Raw genomic sequence first — 24,357 nt, 5'->3', positions numbered from 1 at the left:
GATTAGTGAAAAGCACTATTGATGTTTTATTTGAATTAATTGATAGTTCAACATGACGAAACCATAGCTGGCTTGCTGCATCAAGTCAAAAAGTGCGTTAATGCAAATATCGGGGATCATTATACGATAATCGTCGGCGATACCAAACGTCGAAAAATCCAAGCTTATTAAGTTCCCTCAACAAGCCTGTCTTGGCGGCAAGGTTCATAGAAGTGGTGACAGCACACCACCTTGCGGACATCCACTGACATTCACTTTCCTTATCTCTTCTTGTCTTTCTCTTTGCCTCCTCATAAGTAACCTTAGGGAATGAATTTTACCATTATTTCCCGCCACGCTAAAGGAATATATTCTGCTGCAAGAATGCAAGAACTTTCTTCAAAATATGCGTGAAGTGTTCATATCATCTTTGAAGTAGAACTGGAATGATTCCATCTTTTCCCGGTGACTTATGCGGAGCAAAAATTTCAATCGCCCATTTGATCGATTCAGTTGTCATAATTCTACAAACAAATGTCCAACAATGAAAACTACCTGAAAAGAATTCAGGGGAAGTCGTCAGTGATGGCTCCGTACAGCCGGGAAAGTGTACGTCAAAAAGGTTGTTGTGTACTACATACTCGTCAGACGAGCATTCACCATTAGCAGTTTCAATCTTTTCGATTTGGAAAGTAACGGGAAAATATACTTTTGCATATAAAATATTTAAAATAATCCATAAAGAATTGTAAAACGATCCATAAAAAAGTTGTCAATGTTCCATAAAACAAAACTGAAAATCCATAAAACAATGTGAATGATCCATAAAAAAGGGTGATTTGATCCATAGATTATGTAAAATTGAACCATAAAATGGTCGCAAAAGAGCACTAAAATAGTAATAAAAGAGCAATTAAAATCAACCAATGCCCCATAAAAATATTGGAAATGTTCCATAAAATGATACATTTTGCGCCATAAATTAACTGACATTGATCCACAGAATATTAACAATGTACATTAAAACACGTCGATTTGTTCCATAATATCGACAAAAATGTTCCACGATATTACAAAATGGAGCAATAAAATGTTAGAACAAGTTTTATAAATTTGATGAAAATGTTTGCTAAATAATTTTTCTTGGTCCATAGAAGATGTAAAAATGAATGTGCTTATGCATCAGAAAAATTAAATTTAATGAATTCATGCGAAATTTTATGGTAAACTGAAAAAATAAGTTGTGGTTAATAATACTCATAACAGTGACAGTGTTTTAACAAGTGAGCTTATAGTGTGATGCGGCTTGGCCGCATATCCGAGGCCAAGGACGAGGCATTGACTAACCCGACGTTGGACGAGGCATTGACTAACCGGAGCTGGAATTGCAAGCGAACCTGTGGTCCTCTCGTTTGCCCGGTTTACTTAAACATAGGGGCTATAGCTAGTTAAAAGCCGACTGAGCGGCAGCGAAGTCGGACAGTGCACTAGAAAGCGATGTGGCGTAGCCACATTAGTCAGTGTTCGTGTATAAAGTGTCCGTTTTCGCTTCAGATAGTTGGTATTTGCGACTCATGCCAGCCTGTGTCAGTGGTCTAATAACTCTCAGCGCACTAATATCATAGATACCCTGCCGTTTAAAGAGTTGCCATAATTATTTCAGGTTAGCTAAGGTCAGTTACCTGACTAGTGGGATACGGAAGCTGAAGTTTAACTATAATGTATGCATTGTTTGTTGTAGTTTGACATTACAACCAAATGTAATAAACTTTATTATTAGTTCGAATAGCAAAAATTTCGCATGAATTCATTAAATTTAATTTTTCTAGTGCATAAGCATTAATGGATTTTAACATTTTCTTTTCTTATGGATCGTTTTGTAAATATCCATGAACCATAATTTAACGTTCGATATATGAATCATTTCTAATGTTCATTTTTACATCTTCTATGGACCAAGAAAAATTATTTAGCAAACATTTTCATCAAATTTATGGAACTTTTTCTAACATTTTATTGCTCCATTTTGTAATATCGTGGAACATTTTTGTCGATATTATGGAACATATCGACGTGTTTTAATGTACATTGTTAATATTCTATGGATCAACGTCAGTTAATTTATGGCGCAAAATGTATCATTTTATGGAACATTTCCAATATTTTTATGGGGCATTGGTTGATTTTAATTGTTCTTTTAATACTATTTTAGTGCTCTTTTGCGACCATTTTATGGTTCAATTTTACATAATCTATGGATCAAATCACCCTTTTTTATGGATCATTCAATTGTTTTATGGATTTTCAGTTTTGTTTTATGGAACATTGACAACTTTTTTATGGATCGTTTTTCAATTATTTATGGATCATTTTTGTTGTTTTAGCGGCGCAAACTTAGGGCTGCCGAAAGTAACTTATTTAATCTACTTATCTCGTTGAGACATGAAAAATTTGTACAGAGCCTTTTCCCACCACTTCGCTCACATGAGCGAAGAGCATTCCTTTATGCTCTGCGAGCCAACTTGAATGCCTCCGATCCGCCCCTTTGTTTGCGATTCCACGCTCTTCTACATAACTTTTTGAGTCGAACAAGTTCGGTGAATTTTACCATCCTATAGAAGAACGCATAACTCGAAGCGGACAAGCCTCTTACTATGCGGCTACTATGAGTGAGTTTGTTTTATCCATGATCTCATCCAAGTAACTTGGAGATTCAATCGTCGGAAGATACTCATGAAACCGAGGCGCCAAGCCCTCTTAGTAGAGGTCTCAGTTCGTAGATTTGGGATTACGATATGTGACGATGATATCTAGCGAGACATTAAAATGGTCCAAGCCGATGTATTTATAATCTGTTAACGATGGTTCGAGCTCGTTTGGTACGAGCCAGTTTGGCAACTCATACATAATAGCGTGATACTTTTTGTATCATCGCAAAGGGCCCGAGCGTTTGTATGTTAATGCGTTCGATCGCGTGGGTGTTTGTATGTCGCGTGTGCTAGCGTGTACGTAACATCGCGTGTAATTCAATTTTGTTACCATTTGTCCATAATCACGCAGACCGAGAAACTTGAGTTCCCGGTCATGTTGCCATGGAACGTGTTGCCAAGTAAATGTGAGCGTCACTTTTTTATGAATGTATAAACTGAAGCCATGAACCTAGACTGCTAGGACCGAGAGTACCGCTTTCGGGCGTGACATTTGCATGATCACGTGAATACGGGCGTTTGTAGGTCTACGCTTGAGACCGTGCTTGTAAATTTATAGTCACTAAAACTTTTACTTAATAACCGAAGTGTTATCATATTTGCGAAATTGCGGGCGTAGGTGTACGTGGATGATCGCGGAAAGTTCAAGCGTTTGAATGTTAACGTCTTCGCGTGTGTAATTTCGATTTTATACCCGTGTGTCCATTCGCATATTCGCGTGATTCTTAGATGATCGCGCAAACCGTGAGATTAATTTGGGTGTACGGTTCAGATACTAGAAGAGAGTGAGTTCCCTCAGATCGCCTTTATAGATTCGTGGGTGTTAAAAGTTTCCCTAATCACAAGGGAAGGTTTTATGTTTGCGAGATCACGGGTGTTGGTTTGCGTGGATGATCGCAATTGCATGTTCGCGTTTGTGATTATTGCTGTATTATCGCGCAGGTCTCGAGCATTTCCATGTTAACAGATTTGATCGCATAAATGTAAATTCGTTTCTAAAGGGTGTTTTTATCATTTTCTTTAACCGCGATTTTTTTCAGTTGAAATATCAATTAATTTTTTTCAATTTTTTTTAGTTCAATTTTATCTCGACAAATATATTCTTCAAAAATGATGGTGGAAACAATATCAACATCACTTGCCATCATTATCGAGACAAAGTTAAGGACTGGTTGCTTGCGATTTGACGTCATTGGATTTTTTTTAATTGTGCTACGTTACTTTGCTCATCTACACAGACAAACCGCAAGCAACTGATGAGCTACAGGTCAACATTAAATGTGCTATTCTTATAAAATAAGTTAAGTTAATTTTTAATTTTTTTTCGAGAGTTGTCCTAATGGAGCTGTAGAGCTAGGTTTTCGGAAGGGCTCCCCATCAGAATCACATACTACAATTTGCAGAATGTAGCGGGCCGTAATTCTGAATGTGATATTCATTGTACGGTTCAGGTACGTGCGGGCGTAGGGACTTTGCGTGTATCATCGCGAAGGGCTCGGGCATTTGTACGTTAACGTGTTCGATCGCATGTGCGTTTGTATGTCGCGTGTGCTAACGTGTATGTAACTTCGCGTGTATAAATTCTATATTAAAACCGTCTGCCTTTCGCATATTCGTGTGTGTTCTAGATAGATCGCGCGCGGACTGTGAGTTTGATACTTAATTTTTCGTGTACGGTTCAGATGCTAGAAGAAAGTGGGATCCTCCATATCACTAGAGTTCCCAGTTATGTCGCCTAGGAACGTGTTGTCGTGTTGGACATGAGCTTTACTTTTCGATTGGTATAACTGAATGTGTGGATTCAAGTTGCTAGAATGGAGGGTAAAGATTTCCGGACGTGACCGATTCATGGTCGCGCGCGTTTACGGGTTCGCGTTTGTAACTTCGTAAGTACTAAAACGTTCACATTATTACCGGAGTGCTAACAAGTTTGCGCGATCACGCGCGTAGGTGTGCGTAGATGATCGCGAAGGGCTTAAGCGTTCGTATGTTAAGGTGTTTGTCACACGTGTGCTCGCGTGTACAAAACTGGGTTTTGTAACCGTGTGGCCATTCCTATATTCTCGTGTGTTCTTGGATGGTCACGCGGACCGTCATTCTGATATTTTGTTTTCGGTGTACGGACCACATTCTGACAGGGAGTGAGTTATCCCATATCACTAGAAATTACGGTCATGTCGCCATGGAACGTGTTGTCCAGTGGATATGCGAGCTTTCATTTTTAAATGGTTCAATTGAAGGCATGGACCTAGTCTGCTGATGCCAAGGATAGAAACTTCCGGAATTGACCGATTCATGATCGTGCGAGCGCGGGAGTTTTTAGGTTCATGCTTGAGACCGCGTTTGAAAATTTATAGGAGACATCCACTTTATCACCGGGATGTTATCATGTTTACGAGATCGCGGGTGTAGGTGCCGTGGATGGTCGCGAAGGGCTGAAGCATTTGTATATTAATGTGTTTGTCACGTATATGTAACTTCGCGTGTATAATTTAGATTTTATAATCATGTAGCGTGTATTCTTGCTTGATCGCGCGCGAACCTTAATGCTTAATTTTTAGTGTATGGTACAGAAGGTAGAAGAGAGTCCGTTTCCCCATATCACTAGAGTTCCAGGTCATGTCACGATGTTGTTTAGTGAATATGAGCGTCACTTTTTTGATTGGTTCAACTGAAGACTTAGTCTAGACTGCTAGAACCGTGGTAAGACTTCCGGACGTGACCGTTTCATGATCGCGCGAGTGGTGGGTTAATGTTTGAGTCCGCTTTTGGAAGTTTAAAGATGCTACGTTCACTTAACTACCGTGGTTTTTTCATGTAGGCGAAAGCGCGGGCGTATGTGTGGATTATTGCAATTGCATGGTCGCGTTTGTGGGCAGGTTTGTGTTATCGCGAACGCCACGAGCGTTTGTACCTATATGAGCGTAGATAGCGTATAGTAGAGATATACTAATAAAAGGAATGCAGAATAAAGAAAAAAAGATGCATAAAGCTTGATTAGAAGTGTATACATTGACCGATACTATTGTGGTATGCAACAGCAATGGAAAAGCAAACTAATAGATGTACAAAAGAAGCAGACTAATGAAGTAGAATAGAAAAACACATGTAACATGTAACCAAACTCGTCTAAATGCAGCAAATGTTGTATATTTACCATTAACGACAATTGCATTCTGTTAGACTTTCATCATGCTGTGCTGGCCGGGAATGGATGATGCACGTGCGTCAGTAAATTCATTGTACCCTAATTAATCCAATTTCGAACCTACCCGAATGAATAGAACCAAATGTACAAATTGAACACCAGAAGTTTTAGCCACTATTCTATCATATGCGCCAGTTCTGCATCCATTCCCTGATCCAACTGTCACAAATACTCCGAGAACACATACACAGTTAGATGTTCGACTAGCACATAACAATTGTACACTAGTACGAAAAACTGCGATTATTACACAACGACAACTAATAGGTTTCTACTGATGTATTTATTAACTTAATTTAAATATTAAATTAATTTAATTAGTCTATGCACGATTACGAAGTCGACCGATAAATGGAGACACAATGACTCCCATTATTAGCCCCGTCCACGAATACCGTTATCAAATTGTGGAACACGGGACACAGCAAAAGTCAATCCACGTCAACCTGGCAGTCGGCCACGCCACCGCGCACAGACTAGTGGTTGAGCGTTGGTATGCGTAAGTGCAGAGTATGAAAAGACATAGAACATGAAAAAAGGCGCAAAAGCCCTCTCGGTCTCCTTGATGCACCACTATCGAGACGTAATGCAATAACCATCTTAAAGCAATTGTCTGTCAGAGGATCTGTAGCACTGATGCACGCAATATGCTTGATGATGTTTGAAATACCGTCAAAACCCTCAACCTTGGAGAGGGAAGTGAAGGGAATTTTTAAATTTGTGATAAATATATTTTTATGTGACTTTGTCAAGACAAAATTGCAAACCGAAAGTCATCAATTTTTATACACGGATTATTGAAAAGATTTTGGAATTTTTTGAGCACCTTTAATAGCTGCATATGAACAATACGTTGCATTCTACCAACAGTACGAACTTTGGGTTTTATTATTTTCTTTATTCTAATTATAGAGGTTTCAATCTTAGTGTCATCCGCCTCTTTTGAAAAAAATCTCTAACCCTATGTGCGGGGATGAGAATCGAACCCAGGGAAGCTGCGTACAAGGCAATCGATTTACTAACTACGCTATGCCCATCCCTGGTTTTGATATTTGATTTACTATAGACATATTAGCTTTCAACCTTAGGGTGTTCATATTGCCCCAGTTTCCATTTCAATTCATGATTACGTGAGAGCGGTTGTTTGTATGTTCGTGCTTGAGACTGCTTTTACAAATTCGTAAGTGTTAATACGTTGTTTTAATCGCCGAGAGGATTTCAAGATTGCGAAATCATGGGTGTAGATAAGCTGGAATGATCACATTTACGACCAGATTAGTATAATCGGGAAGAATTCGAGCGTTTGTATGTTATTGTTTGCTCTTGTGATCGCGTGAGCGTTTGCATGTCATGTACGTTAGCACATTCGTAATTTTGTGTGTACGCCCAAAACTAGGCCGTAATACTTTACTAATACCTACGTCGCGCTCATGTTTCATCAATTGTTATACAATAAACATAAACGCGTCAGATTTTCTAGAAGTGTGTGCCATTTCGCTTGTCATTGTATTGCGCATCAAGCGAAGCGAACCTAATGTGGATAAAGATGGGATTCGATTTTCACTATAACCACACATTTCGTATTTGAAGATCGGCTCACACTCGGTCAGCTTCAAAGCACAGTCAGAAAAAGCCGACTCGGAATAGTGGTGGGGTATTTCCGTCGTTGTTAAATTGTAATTTCTTTTCTATCCCAGACGTCAACAGTAAGGTAAGGACTGTACAAACCATGAACAGTCCTTCCCGTCTTGTACGGGAAGCAAGACCTACGGTTTGGATCCACTTATCCGAACCGAGAGGCACTTGTCCGGATCTAAGCACCAAGTCTGGGCCGGGTTCAGGTGCGGATCTGGTAAGAGGAAAACGGGATGAGCTAGATCCGGGAGCTGGTCCGGATCTGGTGACTGGTCCGAATTCGGAAACTGGTCCTGATCTAGACTGAACTAGTTCGGATCCATGAACTGGGCCGGATCCGTGGTCTGTCCCGGACTGTTACAGCATGTAGCTACTGAAATTCGTCATTCCACCATTTATTACCTTTGCGGTAATATGGGATACATTTCACAATGCGCAATTGCGTGGTTTGTTACCAAAAAGACAATAAAATCTTATCCAAAAGTAATAGAAACGTACCCGTCGGATTTTCGGTGCACTAATGCGTTTCTATAACCATGTGGTCGTTTGCATGATCCCGTGTGCCGAGAATGAAAATACAAAGAAAGAAACAACACATTAATTAGTCATTGATTTAGGAGAGGTTAGAAGGACTTACGATTCTTTAACTACAATATATTAAAGAAAGACATTTGATATTGTGACAATCATGCGCAGAACGGTAAAAAAATATGAAACAAAGGGTAAGAAAACATTAAACACCACATAAACAGTGGTGGTTTGGGCTGGTGATATTAGGAAAAAGTGTGCAGCATCAAAAGGCCGAATATGCTCCCCCGGCCTACTCGATGCACCACTATCGAGTCATAATGCAATCAACATCTTAAATCAACTTTTTGTTAGAGGTCAGCATGAAAAGCTTCAATTATTTTCAATAGAATATGAAAGGCTGGTTTCCTGGGTGGCACTTTAAATGAAGATTTACGAATAAACTAGCATTAATTGTTGATAATTGATGCACTAAGTTTATTCAAACTGACACATGTCTAGTCTACGTATTAACGAATAAATAAATAGAACGTCTGTGTTTCCTGGACTTCACCCGTGACCAGTTGTTTGCTGGTCATCATAAGTCATTCATTTATTTTGGATTTGGAAGGTAGCTTACGGCCATGTCTCTTCTGTAAGATACTAATGAAACAATTCGAGTTGGTTTACAAAAGTTCAACTTTTTTTTAATTTGGTGTAATACAATGTACTTTCGGAATACAGGCCATATAGCAGGCAACCTCATATTTTTTTAATTTTTAAATTCAGGTGTTTTTTAAATTTCAGAATAAGTGAGCAAAGAAAATAATTTTAATGCGATAAGAATGTACTTCAATCACTACTACCCCACTCCTAAGTGCAGCGCAATCAATCAGGCTGCAATTTACTGCAAGTGCCAGCCATGCCCACTGAACGCGTATGTTCAATGCAAATGCAACTCATTAATTAGCAAGGTTATATTCCCATTGATTCGCAAACAAAACACTTACTTGGAAGCACCGGTACTCCCGCCGGCATCCGTCCGCTCCCCGTCGGAGTCCTTTCTGCCATTACCGGAGGACGAGGAGCCTTGCTGCGTATTATCATCGCTCTCCGAGTCATAGCTGGTGGTCGAGATTGTGCGTGGTTGACGTTGATGATGGGGTGCCTCGATATGCCTCGGGGGTGGAGCGTTCCCTTCCGGGACGGCAGCCGCCGAAGATTTGATGTTCGGTTCTTCCTTCATTGTTGAATACTGGAGGCGGTGGCAACACCGCTTCGTTGTCTTCTGTACCCCCTGGAATGATGCCGTCTGCTGGCGGAATCAATGCAACGATGTTTGTCAATTGGAACCAGCTCTGTGGCGCTCTATTTTTATATCATTTGCCTGCAAATGTGAAGGGAAGGAAAACAAACTTTAGAATCGAAACGAGTGGAGGAATCATTTTCTTCAAATTATCCTAAATATGTATGGTTTCCGAGGCAATAAACTAATCAACAACGGATTACGGAAGTCGTAGGCCGCGCCCCAGCATCAACGCTCTGATTCAAATAGCCTTCGGAGCCGGAAGGATGAATGAAAGCTGATCAACAATCGTACGGTTAATGAGTTACACATGCTGATTGATGTACGTACGTGAAAGCGGCGCAAATAGAGAAACCATCGCCACCCGGTGCGAGACTTGTTTGCCACTGCATTGTTCCCCAACAGGACCCCCAGTGATTTTCCTGCACATGCGGGAAATTTGTTTTTACCCCGAACTCAAAGTATGTAGTAGATCCCCTCAGGGCAGGATATGCGTCGTGACACAGTGAGACATTTTTGCCAGCTAGCGATTGCTCTACCGTCAACTGCAAGGTGCGGCATGGGTGCATTTAGCTAGGTTTTATCGTTGTGATTTGATCCGAACGCTGCTGAGTTGACAAGACTTTTTCACGGGGTGTCATCTGCGGCTCTCGGCCAGTTGGCAATAAAGGCTTTCTGGCTGCATAGTGCATACCGAAATTGTACTGCGTTGTTTTGAATAAGAGGAGCAATTGTTGGATATGAAGCGGTGGCGTAGTCAGTGCACCGAGATTATTCTAAAACAAGAACAACACAACATTGCATCTAAAATAGTGTAGCGATTACTCGAAAATCAATCCTTTAAAATATACCACTTCTATAAATAACGTAAATAGTCGATTTGGTAAAAGCAGGACTCATCTGCGGCATGATTGGTCCGTAACATTCGACAGGCCTGCGAATATAGTGTTGCTAGAGACGCCCCATTTGATGTCTACGATCGTTTGCTCATGTATAAAAAATGCCCAGTTTGGCAATAAACATATGTCGGATCTTTTCAGAGCCCCAAATACAACATATAAAGAATTTGATTAACAGTTCTTTCTGACTACATTTTACAATTAAACTTGCCAAAAGTCTGTGCCAATCTATTTTTTGCCACACCACACCACGCTGTTCAAAAGCTGTTGCCAGAAGAGACTACCAAATATGTCTTTCCGAATTTAAAATAAACTCAGATGTCTCGCAAACCCCTAATCATACCTTTTCCGGGATATCAATATTGTGTATAAATAATTTTATTACGATGTCTTACCTCCCCCATTTTACATCTTAAACAGAGTGCATCAAGCAACCATAAGCATACGGTCAAAGCTTTGAAAATATCGAAACAATTTTTGGTAAATTTTTGTGAAAAATTGATTATTTCCATGTGTATACCATCTAATATTAAAAAATATTCCATGCTTGTCATTTATTGAAACTTTTTACATTTCTTACAAAAGAAATGTATAGGATTCGCTCAAACTTTGAAAACTTTTTCCGAGGCCCGGAGGGCCGAGTCTCATATACCAATCGACTCAGCTCGACAAATTGAGACAATGGCTGTATGTGTGTGTGTGTATGTATGTATGTACAAAATGTCATGTAATTATCTCAGCAATGGCTGAACCGATCTTAATGAAATTAGTTTCAAATGAAAGGCCTAACGTTGCTATTTGACACTATTATTTTTGATTTTCGATAGGTTGTTTACTTTCCGAGATATGGGCGATTATGTCAAAACACAGCAGGTTTTTTGCAAATAACTTTTGAACAATGCAATATTGCAAAAATGCACATAAATAGAAAGCTTGTAAAAATACCTTTCTAACAAGCTATAGATTGTCTAAATCCGTGCACCAGCGGCGGAGATATTTAACATTTTGTATTTTTAGTCCTTGCTTATCAATTTCCACTAATTAAAAATGAGATTGTTTCATATAGAGTATTGCTTTACTGGTGTTTTAGGGGCAAAACTAAACCGATTTTGAATATCGGGGTATGAAAACACATCCACGTGATTCAAGGAATTCGATGTTGAGAACATTTTGTGAATTACCTTTATAATAAATGAACTATTTCTCAAAAATCAATATATAAGTTCACTTCAAAGACAAAATAATGTGTTGATAAAGAAACAGTGAGTTCTAGTATTTATTCCTTGGTTTAGGCATTGCGTTCAATCATGAGGTAAATGTTGGATGGTATATCAATACACAGATCAACAAGTAATTCACCTAGTAGTGAGATAAAAGATTTCTAATATAATTATACTTGTGGCGTCAACGAAAGCAAGTATATGTTTGAAGCCCAAAAATCTAGCGAAAATTTAGCTCTTTTGCAAGATTTAGGTTATACTGGTTATGGCGCAAAAATTACTACTTACATTATTTATGATAAGAATGTAAGAATCAATATATCATAATAATATACCTATAAAAATAATGTCACTGCATTAACCATCATTTGCCATTCTTCACACGCCCCCCCCCCCATTTCTCTCTATCTATCTATCTCTCTCTCTCTTTCTCTCTCTGTCTCTCTTCTATCGCATCTATCTAGCTATTCCTGTATCCATTTCTAAGTTGTGTGATAAGATCTTCTGCCAATCTGAAATATTTATTAATTATAATTGCGAAGGTTTGAGAAAACAAAACTATTTTTTTTCTGCTGCTACATCAACTCAACTTTAATTCAATTGTATTCAAAGCCTGTATCTACACTATAATTAAGGAAATTTATGGCTATATCGGAAAAATATTTGGCTTAACGGGGTAATATGAAAGTTTGACGATGAAAATTTTCAAAAGAGACATTCCACGTGCGATATTTAAACTATTCGTATCTCTATTGAATTTTGAATGAAATATATGCTCAAAGACTGAAAGCTGAAGCCAGCAGGATTGGACTTGCCATCAACGTTTCGAAGACAAAATACATGAGAGGAAGAGGTTCTAGAGACGACAATGTGAACCTCTCACCCGAGTTCGGATTGACGGTGACGAAATCGAGATGGTCGACGAATTCATGTATTTGGGCTCACTGGTAACCGACGACAATGATAACAGCAGAGAAATTCAGAGACGGATATTAGCGGGAACCTACTTTGGACTCCAGAGGACGCTCCGGTCGAACAAAATTCGCCGCCGCACGAAGTTGATTATCTTCAAGACGCTGATTAGATCGGTGGTCCTCTACGGCCACGAGAACTGGACTATGTTCGTGGAGGACCAACGCGCCCTTGGAGTTTTCGAACGAAAGGTGTTGCGTACCATCTATGGTGGCGTGCAGATGGAAGACGGAACGTTGCGCAGGAGAATGAACCATGAGTTGTATCAGCTGCACATTTGTTGTATTGGTACGAACTTTCATGAAAAATAACGGATCAAAGACCAAACATATCCACAAATTAGATCCAGGAAAAGAAGTCTCCCAAAGTACCCACTCTCGATGGGGGATGCAACTACAATGTGTCTTCTAACTTATCGTCGTCCATATTTGGATATACTGAGTAGTTTGAACCATTTCTTTTTCACAGTATTGGTCTGTATAGGACTTATTTATCCATATTTCCTGCACGAGAATTCCGAACGAAACAATATGAAAGCTATAAGGATGAATGGAAAGAGACTGCATTGCAATCAACTGAATGCACGGCTTTTATGCTATCGACATAGCCTAGACATTTCACACTATTTACTTAAATGCAAATAAAAACTTTGAAATATCAACCTGTCTCATTCACGAATCGCATTCTCCCTGTCGTTCTCTGTTCAAGGGGCTTGAAAGCACATGTGACCTTGTCTCACTTTACTATATTCAATTGCGCTTTAAAATACTGGACCAGTAAATTCTATTCTGTACATAAATCTTTTTTTCGGGAATATGTGACCAAAAAGTAAACTTCAAAATCCAAAGCAAATTGAACGTTCCAGGTTCCTGATAACTAATTAAGGTCCAATAATAAAGTAGAAACACCAGATAATCTTAAAACGACGCCGTCAAGTAAAGAAGCATGAAAACAAAAAGAATAAAACCAAAAAAAGATGGAAGCCCTAGAAAGTCCATTGCATATTTATTAGCTTTTTCTCAGAAGATGGGATTTTTCAAAAACATTTCAAAACTTTCTGATGCAATGGTTCTCAATTCAATTCGTACAATCCGGTTTATTCATTTTCTTTATTCAAAAATATTTTTAGCTTCAAATATATCACCATTTCATTTTAATTAATTATTTCATTCCGCATCTTTTTATTCGTTTTGTTCATCTGCGTTCATTTTACTTATTTTATTCGTTTCATTCTTTGGATTCACTCTGATCAGTTTATTCTTTTTGTGTATTTTACTCATATCATTCATTTAACTTATTTTATTCATTGTTTTCATTGTATGCATTTTATTCATTTTTTCCAGTTTATTCATTTTGTTCAGTTTCTTCATTTTAATAATCTGACTACTTTTTCAGTTTTAATCATTTCAATCAAATAAATCATTTGATTCAATTTATTTCTTTATATTAATTTATAACCTTTTACCATTGTTCAATTTTTCATTTAAATCAATGCATTTAATTCTGCTCATTTTCTTCTTTTTATTCATTTTATTACTTCAGCTCATTTTGTTTATTTGATTCGTTTGTTTTATTTATGCATTTCATTTATTTTTCACTTTATTCATTTTGTTCATCCATTCTTTTTATTCATTTGATCCATTTCATTAATTTGATTCATTGTATTCACTGGATGAATTAAATCAATTTGATTCATTTAATTCATTTGATTAATTTGATTCATGTGATTCATGTAATTCATTTGATTCATATGATTCATTTGATTCGTTTGATTCATTTGATTCATTTGATTCGTGTGATTCGTGTGATTCATTTGATTCATTTGATTCATTTGATTCATTTGATTCATTTGATTCATTTGATTCATTTGATTCATTTGATTCATTTGATTCATTTGATTCATTTGATTCATTTGATTCATTTGATTCATTTGATTCATTTGATTCATTTGATTCATTTGATTCATTTGATTCATTTGATTCATTTGATTCATTTGATTCATTTGATTCATTTGATTCATTTGATTCATTAGATTCATTAGATTCATTAGATTAATTTGATTCATTTCATTCATTTCATTCATTTCATTCATTTGATTCATTTGATTCATTTGATTCATTTGATTCATTTGATTCATTTGATTCATTAGATTCATTAGATTCATTAGATTAATTTGATTCATTTCATTCATTTCATTCATTTGATTCATTTGATTCATTTGATTCGTGTGATTCATTTGATTTATTTGATTCATGTTATTCATATGATTCATTTGATTCGTTTGATTCATTTGATTCATTTGATTCGTGTGATTCGTGTGATTCATTTGATTCATTTGATTCATTTGATTCATTTGATTCATTTGATTCATTTGATTCATTTGATTCATTTGATTCATTTGATTCATTTGATTCATTTGATTCATTTGATTCATTTGATTCATTTGATTCATTTGATTCATTTGATTCATTTGATTCATTTGATTCATTAGATTCATTAGATTCATTAGATTAATTTGATTCATTTCATTCATTTCATTCATTTCATTCATTTCATTCATTTGATTCATTTGATTCATTTGATTCGTGTGATTCATTTGATTTATTTGATTCATTTGATTCATTTGATTCATTTGATTCATTTGATTCATTTGATTCATTTGATTCATTTGATTCATTTGATTCATTTGATTCATTTGATTCATTTGATTCATTTGATTCATTTGATTCATTTGATTCATTTGATTCATTTGATTCATTTGAATCATTTGAATCATTTGAATCATTTGATTCATTTGATTCATTTGATTCATTTGATTCATTTGATTCATTTGATTCATTTGATTCATTTGATTCATTTGATTCATTTGATTCATTTGATTCATTTGATTCATTTGATTCATTTGATTCATTTGATTCATTTGATTCATTTGATTCATTTGATTCATTTGATTCATTTGATTCATTTGATTCATTTGATTCATTTGATTCATTTGATTCATTTGATTCATTTGATTCATTTGATTCATTTTATTCATTTGATTCATTTGATTCATTTGATTCATTTGATTCATTTGATTCATTTTATTCATATTTTTAATTTTATGCATTTCTTGTTGAGTCATTCGTTTTATTTCATTCAATTTGTTAGTATGAGTCAATTTATTCTATTAATCTTATAACTATTTCTAAATATAATCTTAATTTTTATGTAATAACCTAATCTAATTTGATTCGTGTATATTATAATTTCGATTTACATTAATTTTTCTACTCATTTTGTGAATTTAAAAACCTATTGTTTCATTTTTTGCTTTACTTTTTTATTTCGGTCGTTTTGTTGATTTCTATAATTTATTCAGTTTATTCGAGATTTTATTCGTGCAAGACTAGAAACTGTATTCATCCCAGCTTTAGTTGGGTGCCTACTTCTCGTGAGTTCTGCAAACTAATCCAATAGTGAAATGTGTAAGAAATGTCTCATCTCACTGCTAGGTGGATTAAATCGGTTTTTTTTATTTTCTTTATTTCGATTATAGAGGTTTTAACCTTAAGCTCATTCGCCTCTTCGTGTCAAAAAAGTCTCTTAAGAAAAGGCTTTAACCCTATGTGCGTAGTTGGGATTCGTACCCAGGTTAGCTGCGTACAATGCAATCGATTTACCAACTACGCTATACCCGTACTCTTCTTAAAACTTGTTGATGTTACTTGTACAACCTAAAGATGACTGAAAGTCCGTAAAAAACTGAAAAGGTGAATAAAATCCATATTTTGCACTTTTTGCCGGATCAAATTTTTTGCCATCACAGTCTAGCTCTATTTCACAATATCTTCCGAAAAATTGAGATGAAAAAGAACTAAGGGGTTATATACAAAATTTAGGCTCAAAAATCGTATTTTTTATTGCATATTGTGAAAGTACATACTTTCGAAAATATCTGTTCGAAATTTTATCCAGATCGGAGCACTAAATTTCAAATAACAGCCGTTCGCACCGCGCTGGTTGCATCCACGAATGCAGTGAATATAAAACTTTGAAGACGATTATCTCGAAATGGAGTTTCTTGGAAAGGACCGTTACGGTGAGCGTGATATCTCAAAAACTATTCAGACAATTGTCATAGTCTTTTTTTTTTTCAAATAGTTCGCATTTACATTCTCGTACACTTTAAATGGTTTAGTTTTCATCCAAAAATTTTCGATTCTTTGCAAAGAATTTTTGTTAAAGACGGCGCCGGTGGTTGAGTGGCAAGCGTGACCGCCATCTGTCCCAGTTGGTTTGGGTTCAATCCCAGCCGAGGTCCTTGTGATTTTTCTGAGGTGAAAAAATCTGTGGTCACGTCTTCCTTCGGAAGGAAAGCAAAGCCGTTGGTTCCCGGTCCATTAGTTTATGGGTGGACATCTAGTCCAGATAGTGGAGTCACCTCTCTGGTGTCGGTTCAGTTCGTAACGGAAAAAGGCTGATGAAAAATAACTAGAACATGAAGAAGCATTGTACCCCTTTACTTACTAAAAAATATTCTCCTCCCGTGATACTTGTGGTGTGCGCAGTAAAATATACGGCCTCTAGCAAAAGCAAGTATCAGACTAACATTCTTTCACTTTCCTTCCGCGATCTACACTCGGGCCGGACCGGCGCCGGTGTTGATCAATAAACACTTTAGGATTACCAGGAGTTGCACATTGAAAGATATTTCGCTATTCCCAACCATAATTATCTACTGCTTCCCTGTGCAATTTCAGCTAGTCCAGACCGATAACGGAGTAGCAGCCAGGGGTGGTGGTCGTACAAGCTCAAACTCAAGCTCTTTGCAATGCATTTTTGTTAAAAGTTTTGAACACCGCAAATATCGATTTTTATGTCAATATATTTTCAATAGATTTTTTTTAGAACCGGTGTACTTGATACCAGAATACATTTTTCTTTAATATTGTTTTATCTCTGCGAAAAAATGCGCTGCGGAAAACAGCCGAGACTCCGACAATTTCCAAAAAAAATCCCAATGCAGCTTGTTTTCATTTTCTTCGGTAGTACTACCAACGAATTGTTTTTCGCTTATTCAAACAAAATTCCCACAAAAATCATAAAAAATTAAAAACTTTGTATATAACCGCTTAATGTTTATTTTTAATTGTGAAGCAATGGAAAACAAATAGTTTGTAACGTGACAGATCCAAAATTCGAAAAATATTTTTGGACTACACAGATTGCTTGCATAGCCTATATTTTTTACGACTTTTGTTCTTCCTTTTGTAATGGTGTTGTGAAAACATGCATCTTTTATTAATTAAGAAGTAAAACATCTATATGGAAGACCAAGTATGTTTTAGAGAAAATCGAAGCATTTTTTCTAGAGTTTTTTTTACAAGGGCCTATGAGATTTTGCATGCATCACTTACGGCAATTTGTATGTTTTAGAAATAAACGGGCTAGAAACCTACAATATTATTAACAAAGTATTTTTTTCGCAAAACCCACCTGTAATTGCTATTGTAATGCCAAATAGTACCAACATATTGAATCTTCCATCGAAATTGTGATTTCAACTAATTTGGGTAGGTGGAGTTAAAGAAATTTTGACTCAGAAGCAAATTCTATAGAATAAATTTATAGCTTAGGGACTTTAATAGTGGGAAATCGTGATATAACCTGTTTTTGTCGTTTTTGTAGACTTATCTAATAAAAAATTCGTACACTTGCAACCTGATAGACAAAAGCTTTGAACCAATACGGGCCCTGTTAAGAGCAACACATACCTATACTAAATAACAAATTTGATTACGATTTCTCACCAATCTCATTTTACAGTTAAAGTTTGCAAAAATTGAACTAATTCTTTTTTTCCATAAAGCTCAGTAATATGTACCGTATAGACAAAAGTTGGGTGGGTAATGTTAAATACATTACCATAGTGAAGTAGAATACAGTTTAACAGGTTAATTCGAATTCAATAATCTTCTGATCTTCTGAAAACTTGTACTAAAGTTATATAAACTTAGATATCGAAGGAACTTTCCATTCCATCCATGACCATCAATTTTTTCCTGTTCGTAATATTGAAGCAGTTCATATTTTGGCAATATTTCACTTAAATTTATAGACTAAAATGTATTCTACTTCACTCCGGTCATGTTTCTGATACTACCAACTTTTCTTTTTCTTGTTTTTTCCTATCCTATATTTCCAAAATTCTTAAAAAATAACATTTTAAGCAAACACACAAAAAAAATCCGTTCTTGAATCCATGAAAAAAGTAAGATTTACGAAAATTGAGACTAAGTTTCTGAAACTATAATAAACGTCGTATTTGTTGAACTATTTGTGATTCCAAAAAACTCGTTCGCACCGAAGATATACATGGCGTTACATTCAAATGTTACTGTACACGGAGTTCTAAAATGCAGGTTTCGTGCTCAAAATCAATAGAGTCTTATCGATTTATTTAGAAATATAGTTTGTTTGACGAAGTTGTTGCCTTTATAAATTGCGTTTCTACAGAAATGCACGGTTCACCGATCAATCCCCCTAGAAATGATACGAAACCATTATTTTCCATAGTAATTTAGATTAAGACTTTATGTCTTCAGTATAGCTTGAGTTATTGCAAACAAAACAGCCAAAGACATAATATATCTATTTTTAATAGTTCTCAAGCTAGGGATCATTTTATATGGAAGCTCTCATAAAATTAGTTTTCCATTATGCTATATTTCACCCTAAGGAGGAAAATTTGGTAAAAACCAAAATTTCTCACTAGGGTGAAAATTTGTTGGTAAAAACCAGTCTTTGTACAGGAGGGCACAAATCCTTATTTTATACTATGTTGCGTTTCGGCTTCGCCTCTTCAGAAACCGACACTAACGTATTGTCGGAATAGATTAGCGCCGGCTTGACGCAAATCCCTTAAAACTAAAACACACTATGTGTTTCAATCAAACGACTGATCAAACGTGATGTCCCGTTCGAGCAGAAGTTCTGTTTATGCCGATGAGACACAAGTGAAGCCGAAACTTGTCTTGGCTTAGCAGGCCTATGCGAAAGCACTATGCTATATTTCACCCTAAGGAGGAAAATTTGGTAAAAACCAAAATTTCTCACTAGGGTGAAAATTTGTTGGTAAAAACCAGTCTTTGTACAGGAGGGCACAAATCCTTATTTTATACTATGTTGCGTTTCGGCTTCGCCTCTTCAGAAAGAAGTTTTTTTTTTTTTTTTCATTTCGTTTATTTGATAGGCACAAATGCGTTAGCTTGGCGGTGCCGAATTCTTTTGTTTTTACATTTTGAATATCTTAAAACTAGGAGGTTACAATGTTGAAATATTTTTTTTATAAAAGAGAAAAAATTTACAGCTATCTTAAGACTAGAAAAAAAAAATTCTATATATAAGAGAGGGGGCAAATGATTTTTTTTATGAAAAATTTTAAAACAAGGAATTCAATAGTAATAGTTTTTTAGGAAATATTTACAGTTATCTTAAAACTAACAATATAGTTTGGTACACAAAAAGGGGGAACAAATATTTATGAAAAATTTCACAGATGTTTTAAAACTAGGGATACAATTCTATTTACAAGATGGGGGACAATAGTTTTAACAAAGAGTAGAATTTGCAACTATCTTAAAACTAGGAATACGGAATACAAATTTGATTTTTTATCTGATACTTATGCTTGGTCATTTCCAAAATCGTTGTAGAAGTAGTTGTATCAAGGACAGGGGAGAGAAGGCGTAGATGGTGACCGGTAGAGAAGAGCAAAACTTGCAACTTTCGGGCAAACGGGAGATCAGCGAAACAAATTTGCGCCTCAGTCTAGTAGGTCGGATTGGCGGATGGTATTCTTCGGACCCGCGGGGAATCCTTCAAAGGGAATCCTTCGGACCTCGAGTCGCTCTCGCTTCAGATTCCGTAGTGATAAGGGCGACGGCGGTTATATAGTGGCAGTCTGAAGCATATCGGTTCCACACGGCAAGAGGAAACTTCTAAAAACGAGAAATAAAAAGAGAGGGGCTAAATTGGGATATTTATCGTTTTTATGAAAGTATAAATAAGGGACATATAGGGGAAATCACGATTTGCCAGCATATCTCGAACTGGGACATTGGGTGGTTTACCTCGGGCCCGAAGGGAATCCTTTAACTGAGACCTGGCGTCCAAATACCCGGCGCATACCCAGACAACGTGCTCGATGTCATGATAGCCCTCGTCACAAGCGCACAGACTACTCTCCGCAAGCCCAATACGCCGCAAATGTGCATCTAAGGTGTAGTGGTTGGACATAAGTCGGGACATTACACGAATAAAATCCCGACCCACATCCATCCCCCTGAACCAAGGTTTCGTTGATACCTTTGGGATAATCGAATGTAGCCATCGTCCAAGTTCACCATTGCTCCACGAGGTTTGCCAACTGTTGAGTGTCCTCTGACGACAAATACTAAAAAATTCGTTGAAGCAGATTGGTCTTTCGTATATGTCACCATTTAATGCGCCCACCTTTGCTAATGAGTCGGCCTTTTCATTGCCCGGGATAGAACAATGAGAGGGGACCCAAACAAAGGTAATCTGATAAGATTTTTCAGATAATGTACACAAGGACTCCTGTATCTTCCCCAGAAAATACGGGAATTGCTTTTTAGGCTTCACCGCACGAAGAGCCTCGATAGAGCTGAGGCTGTCCGAAATGATGAAGTAGTGATCTGTGGGCAGAGTGTCGATGATCCCAAGGGTGTACTGAATTGCAGCTAACTCTGCGACGTAAACTGAAGCAGGATCATTGAGCTTGAATGAAGCGGTGATAGTATTGTTTTCAGAAAGAAGTTTTCCATGATAACTTGATTCGCCATTCCTTACGTTCTTTATAACTTTAACAATAGATACCACAATAGATCTAAATACTGGTCGCAGTGGTTCGTTTCCAACAAAAAAAATACTTTAACAACTAAAAACATATATTGTTGCGGAGCAAAGTAGCTTCCGTTACGTGTCGAATAATGTTTGTCCTGTTGCAAGTTTTCATGTTTATATTTTTGCATATGATTTATAATGAAATAAACAACAATATTAGGCCGAAATAACATTTAAAGTCGATTGAGAAGTCACCGTTATTTCAATTTTATTTAGAAAAAATTCTTAATAATTTTTGAAGTAAACTTTTTTTCGCCATGCAAAATTTTAATTGGAAGAACAAATCATCACTTTTAACTGGTGAAAAAATGAGCAGAATCAATGCTACCGTAAAACGTAAACGGGCATCTTTGATCACCGGGGTAAGTTTGATCATATGAGACTTTTTTCAGTAACGTGCGATAAGATTATTTCCTCTAACAAAATCATCGAAACAAAATTCAAACCATATTCTAAACATGTTCAGCATCTACCGGCAACGATTTTTTTTTGTCATTTAATGTACTTTTTATGGACACAAATTCAAATTGAAAATGATACAACTTTTATGAATCGTTTCAATCTGTTCAAACAATTCCCTGTATATTAATGAAATCAAGCAACTACAACTAAACTGATCACTTTTTTAGAAACCGTAATTTTTTTTGTCCAACAATTTATTTAAAAAATCCGAGATTTTTACTGCTAATTATTTTATTTCGACTGTTTACCGAAAAAGTTCGCTAAAAGTCGGCCGAATCCTTCCAGGCAATTTTGTTTTCTTTCGAGACGACACAATGACGGGTCAAAAAATCGCCTGCCGATATGCAATCTACACAGCATTTGGAGCGTTATTTCTCATTTCGATACAAATATTTTGCTGATCAAAGTTACCCCGAAAACAACGAAGGAAAATTTCCAATAAATTTATTTTATTTTAATAGTTAAACGAAATAAATTACCAAACAATTTGGACGTTTTCAATCTATGGGTACCAGTACTTGTTTTAAAAATGCAAACAGTTACATTTACCTGATTTGAAGAAAGTTATTCGAAAAAATGTAGAAAAATTAATCAGTGTTCCTAAAATTTAATAAATATAATGCGCATATTTCGTTTAATGTGTATTAACGAAGATGTTTTATATAAAACGAATATAATATAATATAATATAATATAATATAATATAATATAATATAATATAATATAATATAATATAATATAATATAATATAATATAATATAATATAATATAATATAATATAATATAATATAATATAATATAATATAATATAATATAATATAATATAATATAATATAATATAATATAATATAATATAATATAATATAATATAATATAATATAATATAATATAATATAATATAATATGATATAATATAATATAATATAATACAATATAATACAATAAGCTTCTAAACATCACAAGTACGCAAGAAAGATCGTGAATGCACTATTAATCAAGCACCAGTTCATGCATCCATGAAAGATTATACAGGATTTTGTGAAATATATCGCGAGCACGAATGGTGCGTCGTGACTAATATACTAGGAATCGTAAACCAGTTAACGTATCCATGAATAAAATATCATGATTCTGTGAACTATTTCATGAATCGTGACTAATATATGAGCGACCGAAAATAAAAGTCGCAAGAACAGAACGTGCTTCGTAAAACCCGTTTCAATTATATTACAATATAAAAATCGGATATAAATTTCAAGCATAAAAACCGGACTGGGACATTTCTTTGTAAGAATCGGATAAAAAAAACCTTCAGTAAAAAATGGGACAAAATATATCCAATTCTTACAAAGTACAGTGTATCAAAAAATTGTCCGTACAGGGATTGCTCGCATGTGCAGATGTACATTAAACACATTAAGTTAAAGAAAAACCTTAAATTTGTTTATTTATGAACTAAAATAACTCCTTAATTCTATCAAGACATAAATATAAGAAAAATTCATTCAACTGTAAAAAAAAATGAATAAAATAAACGTCTCTTCCAAAATCAATGTCAAAGAATTGTCCGTACACGACAAGAAATGTTATTGAACTGACTTAAAATACAAAATTAATACTTTGTATGACCACCATTTGCTGCAATTACCCTCTCAAACGTCTTTTCATCGAGGAAGCCAGTTTTTGGGTTGTTTCAGGTGAAATTTTCTGCCATTCTTCAACTAGAACCTTCTTCAGCTGGTTCTTATTTTGAATCGGATGTTCGCGGATTTTTCGTTCAAGATGATTTCACAAATTTTCTATGGGATTTAGGTCCGGTGATTGGGGAGGATGTGGGAGCGTCGATTTTATATTGTAGAGCAACCATTCCTTGACAATCTTCGAGGAATGCTTGGGGTCATTATCCTGAACAAAGCAAAAATTTTCTCCATGGCCCAATTTCCGCGCGCTTGCTTTTAAATTGTTCTTTAAAATGTCAAGATACATGAATCTATCCATGGTAGATTCGATAAATGTCAAGTTTCCTGGACCACTTGCACTGAAGGCACCCCTCACCATAACATGACCACCGCCGTGCTTTACTGTCGGCCGCAGATTTTTCGGATTTAACTCAGTATTCGGTTTGCGCCACACTCTAACCAATCCGTCAGTCCCGAAAATATTAAATTTGCTCTCATCCGTGAATAGAACGTTGTTCCAAAAATCCTCTGGTTCTACTACATATTTTTGAGCGTATTCCAACCGCTTTTTGATGTTTTTAGCAGAAATGAACGGTTTTTTACGCGCTACGCATCCTCGATATCCTTTATCGTGGAGGGCATTGCGTATTGTTTGTGGGTTAACTTTAATGTTGTCGTACCGCAACAGGCTATCTGCAAGCTTAGGAGCACTCTGTTTAGGACGTTCCTTGATTTCACGTAAAAGTAAGCGAACGTGACGATCTGTAAGCTTCGGTTTGCGACCTCTTCCGGGAGCAGTCTCAAGAGATTTTGTTTTCTTGAAGCTCAGAAGTACATACTGCACCGATGATCGTGGGCGATTCACAGTTCCTGCA

The 24,357-nt window shown here is 36.1% G+C and overlaps 1 protein-coding gene across 2 annotated transcripts in view; it reads right to left on the bottom strand.

The window, feature by feature from the left end:
• Positions 1-24,357, bottom strand: part of LOC131691280 (basic helix-loop-helix ARNT-like protein 1) — a 261,600-nt gene that overhangs the window by 163,649 nt on the left and 73,594 nt on the right. For both annotated transcript variants that reach the window (XM_058977559.1, XM_058977560.1), the window contains exon 2: positions 9,048-9,424. In XM_058977559.1, coding sequence (XP_058833542.1) covers positions 9,048-9,283 — 236 coding nt within the window. In that variant the 5' untranslated portion in view covers positions 9,284-9,424. The remainder of the gene's footprint in view (positions 1-9,047; positions 9,425-24,357) is intronic.

This window comes from Topomyia yanbarensis, chromosome 3 (genome assembly GCF_030247195.1).
Source record: "Topomyia yanbarensis strain Yona2022 chromosome 3, ASM3024719v1, whole genome shotgun sequence".
Lineage (NCBI taxonomy): Eukaryota > Metazoa > Arthropoda > Insecta > Diptera > Culicidae > Topomyia > Topomyia yanbarensis.
This window is presented reverse-complemented; position numbering and strand designations above follow the sequence as displayed.